The 25,774-nt window shown below is 33.2% G+C and overlaps 1 protein-coding gene and 1 long non-coding RNA gene across 6 annotated transcripts in view; one reads left to right on the top strand and one right to left on the bottom strand.

The window, feature by feature from the left end:
- Window positions 1-7,722: 7,722 nt before the first annotated feature.
- On the bottom strand, window positions 7,723-15,215 carry LOC146998287 (uncharacterized). 2 transcript variants are annotated; one of them, XR_015040417.1, is made up of 3 exons: window positions 15,120-15,215; window positions 10,519-10,569; window positions 7,723-10,361 (listed from the first exon to the last, which is right to left on the bottom strand). It is a non-coding gene; the product is annotated as an uncharacterized LOC146998287 (long non-coding RNA). The 2 variants fall into 2 exon arrangements; XR_015040416.1 differs by lacking the exon at window positions 15,120-15,215 and having other exon boundaries at window positions 10,519-13,786.
- A 405-nt stretch (window positions 15,216-15,620) lies between these two features.
- LOC118197759 (histone-arginine methyltransferase METTL23-like) overlaps window positions 15,621-25,774 on the top strand; it is a 35,198-nt gene continuing 25,044 nt past the window's right edge. Inside the window, exon 1 of one of the 4 annotated variants that reach the window (XM_085813887.1) lies at window positions 15,621-15,974. In XM_085813887.1, the coding sequence (XP_085670013.1) occupies window positions 15,774-15,974 (201 nt within the window). In that variant the 5' untranslated portion in view covers window positions 15,621-15,773. Of the gene's footprint in view, window positions 15,990-25,774 lie in introns of all 4 variants that reach the window. The other 3 variants (XM_085813886.1, XM_085813889.1, XM_085813890.1) reach the window with 3 other exon arrangements.

The raw sequence follows: 25,774 nt of genomic DNA on the forward strand, positions 1-25,774 counted from the left end.
ACGAGTTTCCTCCTTCAGATAAAAGGGCTTGGAGGTTTGCTATCGATTATAGAAAACTAAATAGTATCACTAAATTTCCAGTTTACCCTTTGCCGGTTATAGACGAGATCATTAGACAGATCAAATCGACAAGATATATGTCTACTTTGGACTTAACGTCTGGCTACTATCAAATACTATGAGACCCGAAGATATACACAAAACCGCGTTTATAACAAAATCGGGCACTTATGCATTTTTACGCATGCCCTTTGGGTTGTGTGGGGCCCCATCAACATTCCAGAGAGCTATGGACATTGTTCTAAATCCTGTCCTAGGAAAATCAACTATATCTAGATGATATAATTATAACGAGTAGTACGTTGGAACAACACATTAATGACCTCGAACAAGTTTTTAAATTATTAAAAGAGGCCGGTCTTACAATTAACGCCTCAAAATGCAAGTTCGCAACTAAAGAACTTAAATATCTCGGTTATAAAATTTCGCAAAAGGGTATAGAAACGCAGGATTCAAAAATAAAAGCTATTAAGAATTTCCCACCGCCCAACACCGGCAAGAAACTTTCGTCTTTCCTTGGATTATGTTCTTACTATCGATCTTTCATAAAAGTTTTCACTAATATTGTTGAACCACTCTTAGTAATCAAAAGAAAAAAGAGTAAATTTACGTGGACAGCGGAAGCTAACACAGCTTTTGAAAGATTAAAAGAAGCGCTTATTAATGCCCCTGTTTTAAAATTCCCTGAGGGGGACGAAAACCTGGAAATTGCGGCAGATGCGTCAGACTATGCGGTGGGTGCGGTTCTTATGCAAAATAACCATCCGCTGGCATTTTTAGTAAAACATTGAATCAGACACAAAGGAAACTGTCAAATCGTGACTCACAAGATTCAATTAAATGCCGAAAAACCTTGTAGGACTAAACCGTATTGCTATGATAAACAAAAAGACTTAATCATCGAAGAACATATTCAGGAGATGTTAAAGAATAAAATAATAACGCCCATAAATAGTGAGTACGCGAGTCCAGTCGTACTATGTAGGAAAAAGAACGAGTTTCCTCCTTCAGATAAAAGGGCTTGGAGGTTTGCTATCGATTATAGAAAACTAAATAGTATCACTAAATTTCCAGTTTACCCTTTGCCGGTTATAGACGAGATCATTAGACAGATCAAATCGACAAGATATATGTCTACTTTGGACTTAACGTCTGGCTACTATCAAATACTATGAGACTTATACAGCTACAGAAAGAGAAACATTAGCCGTATTAATGGCTGTACACAAATTTCGAGTTTATTTCGGCAAATCGCCAGTAAGACTCTTTTCGGATCATGCGGCTGTTGGTAGACTTTACTCGGGGAAAAATCTAACGCCCAGGTTAATAAGATGGGCTTTAAAACTCCAAGAATATAATATCACAATAAAATATAAACCGGGTAAGGAAAACAATGTAGCTAACGCACTTTCTCGTATAAAACTGGACGACGATAGAAATGAACTTAAATGCGCTGTGTTGACTTCAAAAATTTTAGATTCTAGAGATACGGTTATTACTGAACTGAAAGCTGATACTGAATTTGGAAATATCTATGCTTATTTGAAAGACCCCGAAAGCTTTGAGCACACAGATATCGATGCGATAAGAAATAGAGCAAAAAACTATGAAATAATAGATAATTTATTATTCTATACGAAAACAACAAACGAAAATCTTGAGTATAAGCCAGTCATCCCAGCCTCGCTTCGATTAAGCATTTTGAGGGAGTTGCACGAAAAAAAAACAGCGGGCCACCTCGGGGTCAGAAAGACTATAAAAAGGGTACGCGAGGCGGTATATTTCTCGCAATTATACAAAATAGTAACGGCGTATGTCAGGTCCTGCAATCAATGTCAGTTAATAAATGATATTAATTACAGCCCGGCCGGGTACTTAAATAGCATTCGCGCTACATTTCCGAATGAAATTTTAGGAATAGATCTCCTTGGTCCCTTTCCCCAGAGCGAGTTAAATAAAAATCGTTTTCTTTTAGTAATAGTAGATCATTTTTCAAAATGGATAGAAATTGTTCCTCTTAAACGCGCGTCAGCCAAAACAGTCGCAGATGCATTCTTACACAGATACATTTTAAAATACGGTGCACCGATAAAAGTCATTAGCGATAACGGAAAACAATTCATTAGTCAAGTATTTGAAAACATATGCAATGGACTTGGCATACGCCATATCAAAATGGTTCCGTATAGACCACAGGCTAACATAGCAGAAAGAATTAATAAAAACATAGTAAAAATAATTCGCAGTTACGTGAGCACACATCACAAGCGCTGGGATGGCTACATAAATGAATTAGCTTATGCTTTAAGAACGGCACATCATGATACTACGGGAAAAACTCCAGCAGAATTATTTTTAGGCAGAAAGTTAATTACGCCTTTAGATAAATTATTCTTTGTGCAACAAAGAGAGCAGGAGTTTAAACAACAAGATGTGCAAAAGTTGATTGATCAGGCGCTTAAAACCTCGGATACGGCAAGAAATAGACAAAAGTTATATTATGATAGAAAACGCCGTGAAGCAGATTTTAAAGTTGGGGATAAAGTATTGAAGCGGAAATTTTCTTTATCAAGTGCCCCAGACAATTTTATGGCAAAGCTAGCTCCAAAGTTTGAAGGCCCCTATGTAATTCAGGAAATCAAAGGGGTAGTATTATATCTTAAGAACGACAGAGGGGAAATCTGTAAAGCAAGTCCCGACCAGGTGAAAAAATACTATAATCCAAATGATTTTGAAATCCTTAAAAGTTTCTTGCAGGACTCAAGTCTAAACGAAATAGAAGGAGCAGAGACTGCAACAACTATTCCACCACCGAAGAAACAGAGAATTGAAGAGAGACCTAGCACTTCTACAACCCGGACGTCGGTATCAAAAAGAAAAAATGATTTTCAAAATCCGGCGTTTAAGAAAAACAAAAATACAGATGAACCGGGTAAAGAAACCGTGGTAAAGAGAAAAACACCACCAACAAAGGATGGCAGGAGAAATTACACATCAAGGAGAACGCGCACACGGCCACAAAGTCAGGTGCCTGCAAGGCCGCCGTTCCGGAAACTGAAACGCCAGCAGGAGGCACAAAAGTACGAGGAACAGAAGAAATTCAAGAAGGACTCCAGACCGGAGGACGTCAAGACCAGCCGTCCCAGGCAGAAACGCAAAGGCCAACAACCAGACGATTACTCCGTCAAGAGGCCAGCATGTAGAGGACGCAAAAGAAAGAGCAACGTGGACGACACTCGGAGATCAATAAGGAGAAGATTGACATCCATGAAACCTCTAACTTGGGATCAATTTTGTCAAAAACGGATGACGGAGTTTCAAGCATCGAAAACTCAAAGATAAGTTAAAACCTTCTATAAATTTTTTTTCTCTTTTGTTCCGAAATGTTATGCATAAGTACGAAGTTCTATGTTTTGACGAAAGTCAATATGTCTCGGTTGAGACTTAGTTTTGTTTTACTTTATTTAGCTAAGGCAAAAGTATTATTTTCTTTAAGTGTAAAAGCTAAAAACAAGCATTTTCTGTTGGTCGAAAGACTAATTCTGTTATGTTAAAGCCAAAATTTGGCCGGAGATAGAAATAACTTCGTATTCTTGTACTAATAAGAATTTTAGTTTCAGTGCCGCCAGCTTGGCGAAGAATGAGTAAAGTAAAAATTTATTTTCTCTTATTCATTTTATGGTAAATTGTAAAAAGCATATGTATTAAACTTTTGTAAATGTATGTAAATACTTGCATGTTATGTAAAAGTAGAATTTAGTCTAGAAGCATAAAATTGTAGATGCTAAAAGTGAATGCTTAAAAGCAATGAAGTCAAAATTTAAGTATTAAACTGTAAAGTCATGCTTTAGAGCGAAAGCCTGCATGTTTAAAGACGAATGAGGGGGAAGTTAGAATGAATGTGTTTTGTAGGGTTCTCCACCTACATTTGAATTTTTAAGAATATTAAAGTAGCTCATTGAGTTGTAGAATGTCGAGTAAGGTGTGTCTAGTTGGTTGTTGAATTCTAACAAATCATGGTGGTTAGGGGAAGTGTTGTAAGACTAAAACACGAATATTCCCGCTTGACACCACACACGGTGGAGAGCCAGGGTAAAGTTAAATTAATGCTTGAAAAATTGAATGAATGTGAAGTAAGCAATAACTAAGAAAAACGAAACGTTAAAAACAAAAATTTATTGTGTCAAGAAAGTGTAAATTATAATGTATGTAGAAAGATACTGATACTTATTCCTTCCAGATGCTGGAAGGAAAGACCAAGATTGATTGATGAAGTCCAGGAAAAGTTGCTGTAAGAAGAAAGCTTTGTAACGACTAACAGAATTTTAATATATAATTGTTACATAAGATTTTTTTTGTGTAAACGAGGCTTTCGCCAGTTAGTTCAGAATTAGATAAACTTACAACAGGTCGTTTGTAGGACCTGCTTTCAAGTTTTCCAAATTCTGGCAGCGGCAAATGTAGGGTTTATATTTATTTTAACTAACATTTATTTTAAGTTTAAACTATCTTTCCTGTCAAGCCTTACTTTTCCCTGGAACTGCCAATGCCAGAATATGTAAATTTGAGTAGAACGCGCAAGCATTCAAATTATCAGCGGAAGTATTCTGATTTAAATAGGAAGGAAACAAGTTCGGTGTGAGATATTCTTACTTAGCGAGCGCGGAGGTAGTTAGCGAGAATTGAAGAACCCCGCGTTGCGGCCTATGTGCTTGGCGGGAAGTAGTGGCAATTGTTCCAGTGAGCTTCAAGTCTGCTGAATTAGCAGCGGTATTGTAAAACGCGGTGAGTTAGTTATTTTAGAGAGCCTCGTAGTTAGAATCTTGTCTTTACTTTCTTTTCAGGTTATTATTTTTATTTGACTGCCGAGTAGGCACCGTCTGTAAGCGTCAAGAGAACGCAATTGTAATTTATTACGTTGAATAAAAAGGGACTTAAACCCTTCACAAGCTTCTATCTTTTATACAAGTTTTCACAGTCACCTCTTGGTTGCGTGCAAGTTGGAGGCGCGCAACGTTATAACACAACTTCTTTTTCCATCCCTTGTCTGCCATATCTGTTCGTCTCTTCTACTATAGTGTCTCAAAAATCTTCATTCAAGACTTCTTTCAAAACATCTAAAGGCGTAGGATTACTACCTAGTCTACGCAAGCTCAAAGGATTAATTCCAGATATTTCAGAAAAACTTTTTATATCGGTTACATTTTCTTCTTCTTCCCAAATCCATTCCTCTGATACTGGTCACGAGAAGATTCACTATCACTGCTCGATAGACGTCTTCGAAACCTTGATATTATATTACAATTGTCATCATTTTCTAGTTCAATATCGTCTTCATCACCTTCGCTTTGTATTTCATTGTAATTGTCAATTTCAGGATCACTAAACAATTCTTCTTTAGATTTCTCAAAATCACTTTCGCTATCACTATCATAAAATATATTCCTTGTTTTTGACATAATAGGGCAGTGTATGGCAAATAATGTTCACCGAAATACTGTAATTGCCTCTTCTATTATGACTGATACAAGCTACAATGAAACGAACAGAATTGTGCCTAACCACAAATAACGTTTTAGACATGTCATCTGCTCCTAGGGAAAACATGTGAATGTCGTCTCTCAGACGTCAAATGTACCCAAGAGTTTAATTTTGGGTTTGACGTCTTAGACACGTCAACAGCTCCTAGGGAAAAAAAAAGTGGACGATGTGTCTCAGACGTCAAATGTACCCAAGGGGTTAACGGAGGAACAGCTAGCATCAGCTGAAGGGCTATTTGCTTTCCACACCATAAACCACAATCAAAGTTTCAGATAAATTGATTGTACGTCGCAAATGATCAAAACATTGTACGACAAAAAATTTGCATGTGCAAGGACAAAAACCGAAGTAATTATTTGTAGTGTTTTTCACCATATTCGTTTTCACAATTGCAGAAAGAATTAGATAAATGTACATTTATATCCATATATTATGATGCTTTCAACCACAAAGATTTAAAATTATTTCCCACAATTGTTAGACATTTTGATTCAGGAACAGGAATTAAAATTAGTTTTTGCTTCATTGCTGGGTGAATTTTTTTTTTTTCCCAATGGCAGATTGTGAACAGTTACAGTTTTGTAACAGAGTCCATTTTTCTATAATTAAGGCCAGATGTGGTGGTCTCTTTACTATGGAGACACCTAATAGGTTCGCCACCATTGCCTCCTATTAAGAAACGGACAGTTACAACCATGCCTTCTCCGGGATTCAAACCTAGGCCCTTTGGTATCGCAGTCAGACTCCCCTAACCACTATACCATCTGGGCGGCAGCCAGGTGAAACTTCACAAATAATTTTTGATTCAATAAATACTATTTTAAAAAATAATAATTTGAACAATAATATTATTGCCTATTGTGAGGATAACACTAACGTAAATTTTGGTGGAAAAGCTTGAAGAGGCATCAGTAACATTTTAACGAACATTTGAACCAAAAAATTATTGGAGTAGGTTGTGCAGCGTATATTCTATACAGTACTATTCAAACAGCCTCTGACTTACTTCCAGTGGATCTTGAAAATATTATTGCAACAATTTATTCGTATTTTTCTCTATATATACTGTGTGTATTGAAAGTTTGAAGGACTTTTGTGAAAGCGCAGAAATCGAATATTAAAAAAGGAGATTTTATGGGAATAGGTGGAAAAATCTTTTTAATATATTAGTAACCATTTTCCGAAAAATAATATCTGAGAAAATGATCTTTTTGATGAGATGTCATTGGTAAAAAAAAATATGTTACTCAAGAAAAAATTAAATGTTGGTTGTCTGCAAATGTGGAAACAGACAAAAAGTGGAAAAAGTTATTCCTTCGTTTTAAACAGAATAATATTCTTTATGAAAATACTTGAAAATTGTAGAACATGCTCTCCCTTCCAGGAACAAATGCAGCAACAGAACGTGTTATTTCTGGTATCAATAAAATATGGACAATAGAAAAAACGCAGTAGAAAATTAAAACTTTAAAATCTGTAGGGTAAAATATAATTTGATCAATTCATGTGAGAAATTTGACGACATTTTAATAATTGATTTGAATCTATTGCCAAGTATTCACTTGGATAAAAAATATCACCGTGAAAGAAAATCGTAATTTTTTTAAAGTAAAATTTTAAAATAATTAAAAAACATAATATTCAAATTATAGTTTTTTACAAAAATTTTTATAGTTACCAATAGCTAGTAATAAATATATTTTTGTATATTTACAGACAAGTATATGAATGTATACAATAAAATATATTTTTTGAATTATTGGTCTGCTTTCATAACTAAATTAAAATTTTCATTTCGTTCCATTTGTCCCGCTTTGTCTCAATGAAAGTGTGGATCCGGAATCGCCGAAGTCCCGATGAGTCCGAATTACGGACTTTGTACTGTACATTTCATATTTACATTCCAACAATTTAAAATATGCTTTTTAATATTTCTTCTTTTTTGAGTAAAAGCAAATAAAATATATTATACTTTTTGATATTTAGATTTTTTAGCAGTTTTATAGCTACAATGTATTAAAATTTACAGCTGAACACATATTTTTAAATTTTGAAATGCTTAAATGTAACTAAGTGGTCAGCTCCAAACTGATACACATATTTTTGAAAGAAATATTGAAACCCTTTTGCATAGTATCTTTATTTCTTTTTTTAATTCACTGGACTAATGCATTCAGAAACAAAGCATCAAAACAAATATAATTTTCTAAATTATAATTTGGTCCATCTGTTGATACAATAGATATCATCTTTCCACCACTTTTAATGCTGAAAAATGTGTCATGCTGAATGCGCAAATTTAATGGATACTTTTGCCATCAAGCAGTTGGTGGTAATGGAAATATGCTCAAGTCACCTTTTTCTTGATGTTTTTAAACGTGAGTTGGTGGTATTGGAAATATGCCCAAATCACCTTCTTCTTGATGTTTTTGAACGTGAGTTGATGGTATTGCAAATATGCTCAAGTCACCTTCTTCTTGATGTTTTTGAATGTGAACTGCCAAGTGGTCAGACCTACGAAAAGTTTTTGGGCAAAAGTTACATGTATAGGGAAAACTCGCACTGTGCGTTAACATGTGTCGTTTCAAATGATTATTTCGAGTAAATCCTCTACCACACAATGTACATGTAAATGGACGTTCTCCAGAATGGATAAAACCATGACGTTTAAAGTCTTTTCTTGAATCTGTAGAATATAAGCACAATTCACACTTAAAACGATGTTGAAGATTTCCCCCTTTATGCCATTTTTTATGACGAGACAGAGCTGAATTTGAAGCATATACCATTTCGCACTCATCACATGAATAGCATTTCAAACCTGAAAGAATAACCCACATTTAAATTAATTAAACTACAAACTGAGCTTAATAAAATTAAACAATCTTTAATTCGCATAAATAATTTTAACAATTGCTTGTCTTAAGCAAAGATCATTGACATGAAGGACTGCAAATTATTACAATTATTTCTGTACTTGTAAATGTTGCAAAAATTGCAGAGTAAATAAAATGTAATGACTGATATTTGCATAGTATCAAATAATGTAAAGCATTTTATATCAATTTTGTTTCATTTTAAAAACTATTCATTAAATTATACTAAAATAATAAGTACTGCATCTACTTTTAAATTATTTATTTAAAAAGTACTTTCTTGTTAAAGGAGCCATTATACAGGCGCTTTTGGCGATATTTAAAAAACTGCACACTGCATGCCAGTTTTGGCTACAGTCAAAAGTCCTTAATCCGGAATCGTCGGGACTTTGGCGATTCCGGATTATCGATTTTTTGGATTATAGATCATCTGTTTAAATCTGGTAAGATGGCATGCAGAAATAATAAAATTAAAAATATGAAACCGTAATTTATGAAAGAAAGAACAATTATGATCTAAAGGGTATCAAAATTTACAAAAAAAAAAAAAGCTTAATATTTATTTGTTTACTTTATTAAACAATTTTTTCAACGCGCGCAAGCGTAAAGCATACATTACGCATAGTCGAAATTAGAAAATTGCAACCAGAAAACTATTTGATGTGTATTCGTGATATTTATAATGAATTTGATTTAAATCATATCAAAGACAGAGTACATCGAGATGAAATACTACATTTAGTAATGAATTATAAGCAGAATAAAATAAAAACATCTGCCCTGAAGATAAGGATAGTGCTGACATATCAACTTCCAGTTCATTGTGCGCCGCGACGTTTCCCTCCCCCGCAGAGCAGCGTGAAATTGATAAACATATTTCAGGATGGTTAGAGAATGAAAGGATATATGCCTTTATGCATTTTTTGGAGCAATTCCACTTTTTGTTTGATGGACATCAAAACATGCTTTCGCTTTGTAGATCCTTTGCTAGCTCCAGAATGGGAAATTCTATTTGACATAATCGAAAGTTAAAGCTTACTTTTATAAAATTGCTCGAACAGTCTGCCAAAAATAATAAGCCGGATCCAATTCGAAGATTAAGAAACACCGCAAACTGCAACATTAACTAAAATAGATAATTAGATAATTTTAGCTTAGCTTATACCGTCCGTTATACATTAAACGTGCATGTGTGCACGTTTATGCGCATGCGTAAAGGTATTACGCGCATGCGTAAAAGTATTACGCACATGCGTGAACGCATTATGCGTTGACGCTTGCGCAGAAATTTTGTAGCTTTGAGGTCCGGATTATGGGCGTCTGGATTAACAACTTTTGACTGTATTAACCACTGTGGCTGCATGAACAAGAAAGTACCTTTAAAAATTATATAAATGACTAATTTATTGTAATTTACAGTGCTTAAAATAAATTATAACAATTTATGTACATAATATAAATACACTTATATATAACATCTAGTTATATATTTCATATGAAATTAGATTATTATATATTATTTCAGCAAAAACATGTTGGCACAGAAAAAAGTAGTATTAGGCTGAATTCACACCGATTAATAAAACATCACATTATTTATTAAAAACTGAATACTGCAATAAAAACAGACAATTTTTACATGAAATAAAATAATGCTACAATATAAGAAGGCAAGAAAAAGAACAAATTTAACTTTTGTTTCTTTTTACATAATTAAAAAATGTATAATATTAAAAAAGTAAGTTACTGCTCATCGAGAAATAACACATATACACACATATTTAAATAAATTTCCTGAGATAATATAACAGAAAAGTATATTTAATGATATTAAGTAATAGAATACTGAATCCCAAAACTGGTTGAGTAAGAAACCTTGAAAACCTAGGGGAGAAAAAAAGAGATTTGCTTTTAAAATTTGCATTCTGAAAACTTGAGATTACAGTCAAATACCTCAGAAGGGATTGTACATTTAAATAAATATTTACAGATGACAATTGACATAATTAAATCTTTACTGTTAAATAAAATTGAAACTCACCTAAAAAATTTCGATTCTGAAAACTTGGGACATTTGTTTTTACATTTCTTTCTGAATGTAAAATGAAATAAGAAGAAAAATATCAAAACATTAAAAATACAAATAAAATCTTGGGCTTCATTAATTGGCAATAACTTCTTTTTATATAAAGCAAAAACCACTAAGTGTAAACAATAACACTGTTTGAGGAGCTAGATAAAAGGTTGAAGTTAGATAAATACCTAACAATAAAAGCAAATTTTAATCATACTTTTATTTACGGAAAGCTATAACAGAAGTAAATAGTCTTCATTATTGCATTAAACAGAACTGCAAAGAAAAATGTATGAATGTCATATGTATGTTTAAAATTTATTTTAATTGAATTTAATTGCATCATATATATATATATATATATATATACATATTTAGTTAACATTTTATTTAAAACAGTGGCTTTTTATGTAATTAATTTTATTCTTAATTAAAGAAGCCCTATATCTGGCTTGTACTCATTCAGAGCAGATAATGACATGAATAAGTTCTAATTAAAAGATATAAATGTACAACAATTACTTAGCCAACACACACACACAAAGCTTTCCTTTATCATTATATTTTAAACTTCTATTCTGCTAAACTTTAAATAAAAGTGCTGGGGAAGTGAAACAAATTAATGAAATTATAGAGAGATGGTGTAATTTAAATAATTAAAATAAAAATGCCAATGCCAGCTAAAACTAATTAAATAAAATTGATACATATTTATCAGCTGTATTTACCAGCACATGTATTTTCTGATAAAATAAATAAATAAAGCTAAACTATTATTATATAGCCAAAATATGTTTGGAAACACTCATTAAAATTTTATTGCTTAAAAAGCCTTTAAACAGCACATAACCAAAAGTCTTTATAAATTGCTAGAAATTATAATACTATCATAATACAATTAACTATATGAATATCTTGTCACAAAACAGTGTTGTTCAACGAAAAAATATTTCATATGTTATTAAATTAATAATCTTCTTATTTGGTTTTTTTTTTTTTTTTTTTTTTTTTTTTTTTATAATCTTCTTATTTGGTAGTGAATTATAGCAATTAAATCAACTTTGGGCCAGTACTGCTTTCCTGTTTTAAGATTTTACAGAAGACAGTATCTTTTAGAAGTTTCTTACGCCACCATTTTGGAGTCGACGATCACCCTACTCAAAGTTAGTAATAATTTTCCAGACTGCACACAACATTTGGCACCCCCGCACACAAATTTTAATATGATAGGACATTTTGAATACATATTTAAATACTTAGTTATACTATCAGACACCTTGAACCTTATCACATTCTTTTTCCAAGAACTATAATTTTTTTGTAGCTACAGAACAGCTTTGAATAGAACACAGTTTGGTCGCCTAAAGAATTAAATATATTTTAGTTTAGAAGGTCGTCTTAAGATTTAAGTTTTTTGTTTTCTTACCATTAAAAGTTCAGTTTAGCATAATCGGAGACCACCCAATTTTTTTTAGTGCTGTTTAAAAGACAATTTTGTTTAAAGTATATAAGTTTTACTCTTTATATTTATTTGCTTTTGACTTTCCGATTTGCATATAATGATTTTCGACCAATGGATATATTTTTTTTTTTCAGAATGTAAAGTTTTGTGGTTTTTTTGAGTAGTCAATTTAGCACACTGTTATGTTTTATGCGTTTTACCAAGTGTTTCGAAGGCGTGTAGTGAAAATCCTGGTACATTCGAGATTCGAGTTTTCGTTTTTTTTATGAATTTTAGTGTCTTAAATGAAAATTTAATACATTCTTTTTTCAGTTTTTGATCTCAAATGAACCAGGAGAACGGAACAAATTAATCGAGTTTTGTGAAACTTTAATTAATTTTTTGCCTGATGAGCCCTGAATTGGAGTTTCAGTAAAAAGAGATTATTATTTCTATATTTTTTTCTCTTTTTGCATTTTCATTTGTAGAGTTTGTATTACTATGAATTCTTATTTTAATTTTGAGTTAAACCTCTTATACACAATTGCTAATATTAATACTGTAGAAGAATAACCTTACTTTGACTCCAATTTACTTTAACTTTAGAATCTTCAAGTCTATTTGAGAAAAGTGCAAAATCACCCGTTTGCTGCATTTTTAAGAATTGCACAAACTCTGTATCCATCTATACAGCAACCTATTTTCACTTAAAAAAACATCCCAAAGTTGCACAAAAATTGCATTGTGCCACTGACTTTATCCATGTACGCATGGACCAATTTTTTTCACTTAAAAAGTCAAAGAAAATTGACAAATATTCGATTCTTACTTTTGTAAAAAGTGCCAAACAAATAAATGGGCGATTCTGCACTTTACCCGTCTATTTTACTTCAATCCTGCAGCTATAGCGTAGAGCAGGTATAAAAATTTGCTTTTAATTTTGCATCTTATGATTTTTTGTATATTTATATATACATATATGTTACGGTGAAACACCAAAATCTGGAGAATGTCGTTTTTCACCGGTGAATGTCAACATTCACATAGTCGCTTGGTGTATGTCCTAAAATTTTCCAAATACTCTTATTTCTGAATTACACCTGTGAATGTCGACATTCACCATGTACGAATGGTAAATGTTGACATATAAGAATATTATATTTCCTTCTCTGTAATTCATACGCGAAAAAACGCACATGACACTCAGAATAAGAACTTAAGAACATAAGAACTTAAAACACACAATACATTCTAAATGAGAAAGGAAAATAATAGAAGTTATAAACTTACCAAATTATGTGATTCAAATCTTATTTATTGCAACAACTTAAACTATTATGACACTTTGAATTGCACAAGAGGTCCTTGCTTTTACAACTGCATTTATTTGTGGAAGACTTCCTTTTGGAATGGCAGCGTGTACATATACTCCTCTCTTTTCGACCTACACCAGAGCATATCTGTGATTGTCGACATACACCGGTGAGGGTCCGAATGTACAGAAATATTCGATCTTTCACCGACGTATTTGGTGAATGCTAACATTCTCCAATTTCAGTCTTTCACGGTAACATATACACACACATCTATATATATAAACACGCACACACACATATATATTCATACATAAAAATGTAGGTTTATAAAGAGAAAAAAAAAAAAAATGAAATATTTATAATTTTTTCTTTTAGAATCTTGATTTTCAGTTTCCCACAAAATTTTCATTTGGTAACAAAATCTATAACTAAAGTGAACAATTACAGTTACAAGTCAGATCACTTTCAAAACGCTAACATATACTTTCTTGAAAACTTCCGAAGGGCAAAGTTCTGACAGTGACTGATACTTTTACAGCCGATACTAATCAGTTCATCTGATGATTTTACAGAGGTGTGAGGAGTTAAGAATGCTTAAGGTGCATTCAGTAAAAGAAACATTCCAACCTTTTCAAAAGCTTTGTTGACAAAACAACTGATGCTTTATAAAACAATAAAGAACCTTCAGAGGGTTAAAAAAACAGAAATACTATCTTGATCATACACCCATTACAGTCATGCATATAATTATTAGGATCACATCAAAAGAAATTCATATCTAAACTTTATATGCATTAAAGTTGCATGCTTATACAGTTTATCTTCTCCAAGAATATATATATATATCGAAATTACACTTTATTAATCTAAAATTCTGAAAAGTAAGACCATATGTCTTACTGCCAACACTTGGAAGACATTCTATTATGATTTTAACAATTGGTTTCAAGATATTTTTAACATGAAGATTTTTAATTGGATTTAAGGCAAATTTTAAAATACTGAAAATTTCGAATCACTACTTCAAGAACCAATAGATGACGAAATAAAAGTCTGTATAAAGTGGATATCAAAAGGAGATATGTGAGCAGGAAAAGAAAAGCTCATTTAGTTAAGTATGGATTTGATGCAGTCATAAATTTGTGACAAAAATGAATATATTGAATAGACTAGCACAGAGATTCATGACAAAATCACAGCTAAATATAGTATTATTATTAGCACAAGACTTAGTCCAGGTTATTCATCATAGCAATTTTTAATAGATTTTTGTTTTACTCCACATTTCTTACTTTATTTTAATTAACAACTACAAAATTTCACCTTCTAATTATTTTCAACTAATTTCTCAAAAATTGAATGCAGAAATACACTTAAAAATTTTGATAAAAAGAGACAGTTTAACCCAAACAGGAGATGGGGAAAAAAAAAAAAAAAAAAAAAAAAGGAAATGGAAAAGGTGAGCCAAAAAAGCAAGGAAAACTATGATGATGTAAATCATTCCTTAAACATCACAAAACCGATGGCATAAGATATTAAAAAAACACTGGTTGTTTGAATTATATACGTTTACGTGAAATGTCGCAAACAATAATATGCCCAAGTTCAAATGAAACACTTATTAGGAAGTTAAATATTTATTTTTAACTCTGGGTCACGATTAAATCCCCGTCTAGGGCCCCTTAAAAGGCTGCACTTATTATATTAAGAAACAGATTCATATCTAATGATATTATTATCAGATTATACAGTTAAATCAGTCATTAGAACTGGCTACTAGCTACGCAATAATAAAAATGTAAACATAATACCCCCTTATCAATTGAGCTTTTCAAGCATGCTTATATGGTCTTCGTAAGCGAAGACCAAACAGTTTTGACGAGGACGACCTCCACCCCTTCCTTAGCCTCTCTTCCTGTCTGTTAGAAATGTTGCCGAAACCCATATCTTTTTCTTGTTATAAACAAACATGTTTTGTTAATGATTAAAAATATTTCCTTGATTATGAAGTATCTAATATTAAATAATCTCAAAATATTATTTAATACTAATTTTTAAAGAAGAATTTTTTCTGACAAATATCTCAAATCCCATTTTCACTGCTCATCATAAAAGTAGCCAAATCCCATGTGCACCAGATACTAGGATTAAACCGTTATTCAGAATCGGTATTTTACCGTGTCATTTTTTCGTGAAAAAAACTATTTGTCGTTTTAATTATTAGTGTTTTTTATTTTTTCTAATCTTAGTTTCAAATGAAAGGAAACGATTACTTTCGGTTCATCTTCACTTTAGCCTTTGGGGGAAAAGATTGTAATACAAGTTGTCTCTGATGTGTTTACTAAGTGATCGGTGAGCGCAGGTATGGCCGTTAGAGGCAGCTATGGCCAATTAAATTTTAAACGTATCTAATAAACGACGATTTAATTTTATATTTGCTTCAAATAATGATCTTAGGTTAGATTATGACTTTTCTATATTATTCAGAATTCTGTGTTTTAGTGAAAATGCAAATTTCTTCATCAGATTGTTCAGCACTTTTAAATAGTTCACCCAAAACCTTTCATTTTACGGATGAATCAGATATCATTGAATTAAGCTGCAGTTCCTCAGATAGTTTATGTTCAGAAACTGACAAGCATGTTTGCAATCAGTCGTGTTTGAATGTAAGAATAAGAGAAGTAAGAAATGTTGTATAGATATAATTATTGCAATTTTAATTTCCTGTCTCAATATCAAAAATGCTGTTGTTAGTTTAATAATCTAAGGCAGTTTTGCTGAATTATCTTAAATTGCTCTTCCTCGAATTAAACGTTATAGAATGCGAGTGACTTAAATCGTATTGCTATACAAATGATATTCGGTAATATTTTGGTATGATATTTTCATGTGTAAGTAAGAACTAATGGAAGCACTTCCGCAGAGAACCCGGTAAATGTAAACATCGCCAACTTTGGCGATAATAGTTCTAACTTGGTAACCCTTCGGATATATCCCATTCGCTTATTCGAAGTTTGCAACCATTCCTCTTGCGTTTAGTTTGTTGAATTAAGACTGTCGTTGTTCGCATTTGCAGATTTTTATTATTCTTCTCCTCTTATTTATTATTATTTTTTCTGAATTTTTTAACAACGAATAGATAGAAATATTTTCGTATAGATGCCGGTTCTCGGTTCGGGATGAAAGGAGGGGTGAATGCTGATTTGTAACACGGCTGTTCACGTTGTGTTCTTAATTATTAACAGCTCTAAGAACCATGAGTCTAAGATAATTTGTGTTCGTAGACCGCGAAAATGTGCATGTGCATTTTAAATAATTAAATAATGCTTTTATTTTTATTATTGGTTATTGTCATCTAAAATTATGAGAATAAAGCAATTTTTGTGGCGTAAAATTTTAACAAGATAATATATTGTTAATGCTTTTCTAACAATAACCTTTCAGAGGATGGCAGGTGTGGCATAAATAGATGATTAAATTGAAATAAAAAAATATTGATTATCTAAGATGACAGAATAGTTTGATGCATCGCCATGGTCATCAAAATTAGCAAACAACTGCTGGTGTAAGGAATATATTGTTTTCTGTGTTAACTGGAATTTAAGACAAATTTTTTTCATATATCATGTTTAACCGGTTAATTTCAGTATATTAATACTAATTTATATTTTTTAAATGAATTTTTATTTCCGTTATAAATGCTTATATATTGTCTTATGCTTAATAACATATTCTTTTCTGTGCTAACTTGAATTTAATACAAATTTATTTTCGTATATCACGTTTAACCCTTTAGTTTTACATCTACATGCATATTATCTGTGAATTTTTACTGCCATATGCTTAATATATTGTTTTTTTTTGCTAACTTGAATTTACATGCACTAAAAATCATGTTTACAAAATATCACGTTTACGGCTCGGCGCATCCTCGATGAACCGTGAGCTTGGCGAGTAAGAATGCTACGGCGCCAACGGGTTCTTTCCCGAAGCGCCAACGGGTTCTCTGCGGATGAAAACCCGAACTAATTTTAAAACAAGCCAGCTTGCAGTTAAGAATTTTTCTGCCAACTCCGCTACCCGAGTAATTAAAACTGTATTTCGGCTTAATCCTAGTATACGGTGCGCATGAGAGTTGGCGAAATTCGGATTTAAGAGACTAATAAGCACGCCAATTGTGGTAACCAAGCCGATTTTGCCTGCTCTGGAGGAGAGTGCATTTGGGAGCATTTTCGTGCATGCTCATTAAATATTTTAAAATGAGAAGTTTTGATTGGTGCAGATGGAAGAGAAGAATTATTTCAAACCATTGTTTAAAGTTCCGTTAATCTGTCTTCCGCTGAACTGAATGAGAAAGGATAACGTATGTTCAGGTAAAATTTATTTATCATTTATTTTTTGTATTTTTTAAAATAACAGTAGTGGTTCCGCCGAGTTTCTGATTGGTTAATATTTTTTAATTAATCGGTTTTTGGTCAGATACTGAATATGATTTTAGTTTGATAACGTCTTCTATTCTACAGTTCGAGTTGCTAACGTATTTTGTTCTACAGTTCTATTTGCTAACGTATTTTGTTCTAGAGTTGGATAACGTTACCTTTCGATTATGATGTGCAGTGCTATGAATTGCGAATATTTAAACACGAAATTTTTTTGGAAGTTAGAACTGGAAGGAAAGCTTGCTGTAATTCAATGGGCAGTAGATGCCGGATTGCTGCCGAATTTTAAAAATCGTGCCATGAGCGCAACGTATACTAGGATTTGGAAGGAACGTGGAGTGCTGTTAAGCGTGGGATGAAGGGGACGAAAAAGGTAAGCGAAGAGTTTGAATCTTATTTCGTGGAATATATGTGGCGGTGCCTGAAAAATAATAAATTGTCATCCGAAAAAATGAAAGACTTTATATTTGCAATAAAAGCAATATATCCGCCACCCGAGTTTGAGGGCTATGGCATTTGAGTTATGATATAGACCCTAAAACATATGTGACACTGAGCCATGGTATTTAATTTATTATATTTGATATGTAAATGTTTTGTATTTGTTGCGATGCATGTTGAAAGTTATATTTTTATTTGTTATAAAGTCTGTTAAAAATTATTTTCAATTTCTAAATGCTTGCTTTTTTTCTTGTCTCACCGTATGCTTAGAATTTATTATCTTATGATTATCATTTTGTTTACTTTTTTTGCCAACTCAAACTTGTGGTGACGCTTTACTTTGAGGTTGCCAAAAATTTGGCGACAAACGTAAACGCATCATTTTGGTGTTGGCGACCAGCGCCGGCGCAAGGTTACCCGGCGCCCGTCTGCAAAATAGCTGAAGTCGCGCCCCCCTTTTTCTAAATTTTTGTATAGGAGAAGAAAATTTTGAAGAACGCATTTGTTGAAATTGATTTTAACAATTTATTGAGAATAATTTATTTTTCTGCATTTTATATTTACAAATTTTTTTATAATTTCTTTTGCATCTATTTCTTGACAGATTTCATTTTCAATGGCAATCAAAGCTAAATTTATGAGTTTTTCCTGCGATATACTTGAACGTAAATCTGTCTTGATCAATTTTAATTTGGTGAATGATCTTTCGCTACTAGCAGCACTAACAGGAATGCTCAGTACGATCTTCAAGTTCGGGAAGTGCTTCCCGAACTTGAAGATCGTACTGAGCATTCCTGTTAGTGCATCACAATTAAGTAACAGATAAACATCACAATTAAGTTCAAAATATTGAATGGGTCATTCATATCAGCTGTAAAAATGTCTTTCGAAGCTACTATTTCGTCATAGAGTTCTTCTGCGTTAATATCTTTATTGTCATCACACTGTAACAATTTTTCTAATTTATCACATTTTATTTTGAAATTTGCGTTATCGATTTCTGATAAATTACCCAGGAAACTAAAACTATCGCAGTGATTTTTCATTGCATCATATCTTTCGTTTAATGATGTCCAAGCAGTATCCAAAATTCTAAAAAAGATTCCTAAAATTTATTCCTAAAATTCAAAATATTAAGTTGTAAAAATTAATTTCACTTGACTTTTGTGTTTGAAATAAAAAGTGACATAAATATATGTCGATCGCCTTCGCTTGTGGCGCCACAAATCGATGGAGGAGGCCTGTAGATATCTAGTTGTCCTTGAGTGTAGCCCCAGAAGCCAACTTAATATTAAAAATCTAATAAAGATTTTCAACGTTTTACGAAAATAACTGAATATAAAACTTCAGTTCTTTACTTCGGACATCTCAGCTGACGTGCCTAGGGTACTGCAATATACTGTATTGTACTGGGTTTCTATTACCGGAGCAATACTTCCTAGTCATGCAAGGAGTTCCATGCGGAGCCTGGTATTAGAAAATACCTGATTGAGTTTCCTCTGAGGGGAGAAATAACAAGGAGAAAAGGGGGTTACGGTGCAATTTTCGCCTGGGCTCAGGAGCTGACGCGAGCTATTTGCAACACTGGTCCAACAAAGAACAAGTCCAAAGTAATTACTCCAAAGTCCGTAAGATGCTGGTAGCATGCTGGCACTTCACTGTGATTGGTCGAAATCTAGATTGGAATCCTTGTCAGAAAAGATGATGTGGAAAGATGCACATGGAGCGTCAGCATGGAGTACTGACGAGTAACACTTAATATTGGCTTGCCTAATTGGGTGTGCAGCATAAGGTCGGATGAGCAAATCGTCCGGGATGATTTCGTAGCTCAGAATATACTCAAAGTTAGCTGTACTGTTGGTCTTTGCTTTCTTGAAAAAGTAATCAATATGAAGGTCGCGATGTAAATCTTCATTTCTAATATAGTATGGGGCGTTAGTGATGGTTCTCAGGATCTTATTTTGCAGAACTTGGAGCCGATGAATTTCACTTGCCTTAGCACTTGCCCAGGCCGAGAAGGCATATATGATAACAGGCCTGACAATTGCAGTGTAAAGCCTTCTTTTGCGTGCAAGGTTTAATCCAGAGTCCTTAGAAAGTAGTGGGTAAAGCTTGAACTTAGAGATGGGATCTTTTGCTGATACTATAGATTTGGTGTCAGTTTGAGATCTTATCTATTTATTATTTACCTTTTACGGGAGTTACCATTTAAATCCCTTAACTTAAATGATCAAATGGCGGAAGAGTAATGGGCAATTTTGCCTAAACTCCTTTCCTTCTTTTCATAAGAAGGAAGCGCCCTATTGTTATGTTATGTTATAGTGGGTAAAGCTTTTTCACAATGCCGTACGCTTTTCCACACACACTGTTTATGTGTGTATTCCAGGTAAACGATCGATTTAAAATGACTCCTAGGTATTTTGTCGTACTTACAGTAGGGACTGTTTTCCCGAAGAACATAACATTACAGGTGAGGGGGTCTGTGGTCTTGAATTTTCTGATAACTAAAACTTTTGACTTCTCCGGGTTGATCTGAATTTTCCATCGTTGACACCATGCTTCAATATTAGGAATAATCTGCTGAATCTTTTCCAAGGCGTGGTTTGGTCGTCTGGACTTCGCGATGATGGCGGTGTCATCCACGTAGCATGCTAACATAATATTAGGTTCTTGACTGAATTTTGGAAAATATAAAATATTGGTCCAAGGATACTTCCTTGTGGGACACCAGTGTAAATTTGATGTGGGTTTGAACTGGAATCTCCTTGCCGCACTGAAAAAGTTCCGGAGTTCAAAAATGAGCTGAGAATGAGAATAATTTCCCGTGGAAAATTTAAATTGATGAGCTTAAAAATAAGTCCTCTATGCCAGATGCGGTCAAATGCGCCTAGGGTAAGCGGCTTTTTATATACCTTTTGTCTTTCTGTACAAAAGCGTGCGCGGACCTATAAGAGATAGACTAACCCAGTGGCCGGAGCGCGCGTCACCGACATGTCGGCAAGAAAGAGTAGGGATGATCTGTTTAACTTTAACACTGAAACCTATGGCGTTTGTATCACATAACTCTTTTTAATTATTAAATGGGATATATTGTATAGCGATGAGATTATGAAAGCCACAGTTCTTTCCAAATAGGATTTAATCTATCTCATTAAAGCACTTTTTAACTGCATTTCGCGCATTTTTTTCACGCGTAATTCTTGTACAAACATCTTTACTTTGGTAAAACGGTAAAAATTCTAAGCACAAAATTTATGAACTTAATTTTGCGTAAAAATAAAGTAAAATTAAATCAGATTGATAGTACGTGATGCTTTGAAATAAATAAGGTAAAATTAAACAAGATCTGATTTTTTTTTTCTTATTTTTTTTAATTTAATGAACATTTTCAGGCAATGAGTTTCCAAACTATAATAGCATTACAAAAACATCATATTTATTTGATTATGTGATCATTAAGTTATTAACATTAAAATGGATTAGTTACTTTAATAATTCATAAAATTCAGAGCATAAAATTTTCTGAGCGTAATGAAGGGAAAAAAAGATAAAATAAAATCTAGAAGTACTCAGATTTTATATTACGCCCAAAAGGAACCTTTTTTTTTAAAGTTTTGTGTGTTATCTATATTTATTGAATATCATGTTCTTCGTAAACCACATACATTTGAATATAGCATATCTTTAGAATTTCCGCACTGGAGATAAAACTGTTATTTTCCGTACAGCGCTCGCTCGCTTTGAACTCGTTGAGTTTGTTAATCAAAAATTCGCTAAAGTTTTACAAAATATGAAATAGATTAAAACAAATTCGAAATTCGGCCGTCCAGATGCCCATGGGGTGGAGGATTACATTATTCAAAATTTGATGGCTCTAGATACTGTCGTTTTTGTCACAGTGCAAGAAACATACATGTATTCATGCAGATTCTTCATTATTTAATTTCTTTACATATAATACAGGCCGATAATATTTGGTAACAACAATTTGCAAGGAAACACGGACACTTATAGTAAAACAGCGCAAAGTTCCGCTTCGAAACTAACAGCTTTTCTAGGCTACGACCGCTTTGGGCTAACAAATTAAATTAACAGTAAATAAAAAAAAAAAAAAAAATGTTATACAGAACTAAAAATAAATTTTAGAAAATAATCACTATAAAATACAAGCAAAATTAATTAGTACGGTTAAATACAATTTTAATATTAGAATTAAATGTATAAAAAAATTTTTAAGGAGTCAAAAGTGTTTATCACTGTGATGTATTATGAAATATAATTGAAATAAAATTCCTTTATAGAAATTATGCTATAATACTCATCTATAATTTAAAAAAAGCAGCACAATTTAGAATTTTAAACAAAACTTTCAAAAATTCGTTTTTAAATATTTTACTACTTTTTACTTATTTACATCAATAAAAGCATAAAAATTGCAAGAGAAAATTGCTTGTTTGAAATTTTCTATTAGTTCAGATTTAAAATATTTTTTTCTAAAGGAAGTAGTTACAAATTTCCTTACAACATAGGAAATTCTAAAAAAATATCCAGTCCTGAAACCATGCAATAGCTTTATAATTATTTGGAACGTTAATTATGCTTGATAAATATGCTAAATTTTTAAAAATCAATCTCAATTTCAAAAATGAAAGTATGTAGAAATTCTAATTTATGAAATGAGGCGCTACAACCAGCTTTTTCTTGACAATTATACACGCTGCAATGGGCAACCAATGTTAAATTTCTGCAAATCGTCCCTACTCCTCCAGATGTGATCAAGGTGACAGCCAGCAGCGCCTCAGACGAGGGAGAAAACCCGTTTGGTTTTGTCTATTTCTTATAAGGTCCATGGCGCGAACACACCAAGATGCTTAATTGGGGAGTCTATAGTCATTAAATAAGTTGTATAAATGTTGAGAATTTGGACTTAGACTATAAACACCGGCAACCTCCTCCCCCCCCTCGAAATAGAAAATAAATTCTCAATACAAGTGTCCAGATAGTGAAATATCCAGCTTTCTGTCGAAAACCGAAATTACCGATATTACAACAGCACCCACATTACAATAACAATAGTTTACTAGTTTATAAAATAATATGATCGGTGATAAAAATATAACAACTGGCAACTAGGTACCTAATCGCCTTTTATAAATTGCCGTGCCGTACACTTAGTACACCAGCTAGTGTGCTCCTGTCTGCCTCGAGTATCGCTGATTACTTGAACGATGAATATCTATCGTATTGTTTAAGGCGTCTTAGGGTAGATTTCAGTTTTTATCTTGCTTACATTCTTCTGCGTGTTTGGACAACTGAAAACTATACATCAGCGTAAGTTTTTAATAACCATGGAATTTAATACTGTGCTATAACTACTATTTCTTTAACTATAGGTAGATTAAAAATCAATAACCAGGATGAGTAAGAAGGAAACGAAAGGCACATATATTTAAATATGATTGTAGGCAAATGGGAATAATATTACAACTCACTTATGTAGTAATTCTTGAATACTTTGTAAAGTTTTTTTGGGGGGGGAGGGAAGAAACACACTGGTCCGCGAAATTTTTTCGTAGGTTTTACCGGTCAAAAAAGGTTGAGAAGCACTGCTCTATAGAGTTTTGCGTTTTCGTCCATGCAAATCTTGCCCTCCCCTCCAACTCCCGTGAAGAAAATGAAAAGTTGGTGCCTGTGTTCATTCTTACATATGGCAAAATGGCAAATTTTCCCTGATAAAAAGGGCTAATCCGTTCCCCCCTTCCCGTCCTGACAGAAATTTTCAAGAAAAAAAAACCCGTATTTCACTGTATACATTTTAAATAAAAATAAAATATAAACGATAAAATAAGGATAAATGAAATTATATTAAGTAAAATAAAATAAGAACGTACTTCATCAAATGGACTTTTCTTTTCCAATAGTAGTAAGATTATTGTGCATCGAAAATTTTCTTCGCCAACCACTCAGTGACTCAGTAAATACGAAAATGGAATGTGTAGATGATACATAACACGTGGATTTCTAGACACATGGAAAATGACCGTTATCTGGTACTAGATGCGCGGAAGGGTCATTGTGAGTAGTGAACAACGTCTGCGTATGTAGTCGGTTTATGTACGGTATTACCTAGATTTAAACTTGCTCACAGCGTGAATTCCCAACTCGAAATTCTTTGTATGATACTATCCCTGACAATTGACGGATGGGTGACAAGGCATTGATGGATGAGCTGGAGAGGAAAGGTGGGGAGGGGCAACACCTTCTGTTAGGAGGTGTTGGGAGGGGGCACGAACTCCCATGGTCCCTGTCCTGTGTAAGCATTCAAGGAACATTCCCCGATAAATGCACATTCTTTTGCATTTAAAAAAAAATGCTCTGTGTCGTTCGCTGGTCGGCGCCCTTCCCTTGGTTGGCGCCCGCCTGCAAAGAAGGCCTTGCGGGCCCGCTTCCGCCGGCCCTGTTGGCGACAATTTTAAAAATCGCGCCAAGGCCGCACCGTATACTAGGATTTTACCCAGCATTTCTTTTCCTTCCTTCTAAGAATATACTCATTCCACTGTATAATAATCTTTGGGTGTATCTTTGGATTATGGTAACTTGGTGAATTTTTGATGACCAACCCTGCTACAGCAACCTGCTAGTTTTTTTTTTTTTTTTTTTGACACCATTTTGTTTTCACGAAGTAAAGGCATTTTTTTTTTTCCAACAATCTGCTAGCCAAATTACGCTTATGCTAGAACTTTTATGGAACAAAAGTGCTTAATCATGACAAAGATTAGGTGCGAAATTGGGAGAAAGTGCAGAATCGCCCAGTGCTTCGTGTGTTTTTAAGAATTGCACATACGCGTTATTCATGTGCACGTCGACCTATTTTCACTTTAAAAAAATCCCAGAATTGTGCAAAAATGGCATTGTGCACACTCTTGACTTTATCCATGTACACATCGACCTATTTTCACTTAAAAAGTCAAAGAAAATTGACAAAAATCCAATTCTTCTTACTGTTGTAAAAGCACCAAACAAATAAGTGGGCGATTCCGCACTTTAGCAGCGAAATTGTTTCTAAGTGCTTATTAGCTAAAATCACGATTGGAATTTTCCGGAAAATGTCACATGACGTGTCTCATGATCTCCCATTTTTCTGAGACAAAATAATCTGTGATTCGAACTGTGTACTTCTCAGATCATTGCTAAAGTCCTACCTAGTAACCTTTATCGCCTTACCAAAATGTCGCCAAACTACCTGTTACCATATTCCAAAGATTATAATGAGGATATGCTTACAAATCTTTCTAATGCTTACCAATCTTTGTAAGCATATCCTCATTACAGTTCCACCTTTGCTGTAATAAATACTAAATCTGATCACTCCTACTCAGCATTGTTCCTTAGATTGAGTTGGCATGGAAAATGTTTGGCAGATCAAGTGTATTTTAAGATTTCCATTTTTAGTATTGATAATTTTATTTACACCTTGGGTAAAGAGTTAGCCATCTTTCAAAGTCAGGGTAAAGTGCAGAATCGCCCACTTATTTGTTTGGTGTTTGTTTGGCGCTTTTTACAAGAGTAAGAGGAATTGGATTTTT

This window comes from Stegodyphus dumicola, chromosome 3 (genome assembly GCF_044657685.1).
Source record: "Stegodyphus dumicola isolate Sdum_Otavi_A_Nest chromosome 3, ASM4465768v1".
Taxonomy (NCBI): Eukaryota; Metazoa; Arthropoda; class Arachnida; order Araneae; family Eresidae; genus Stegodyphus; species Stegodyphus dumicola.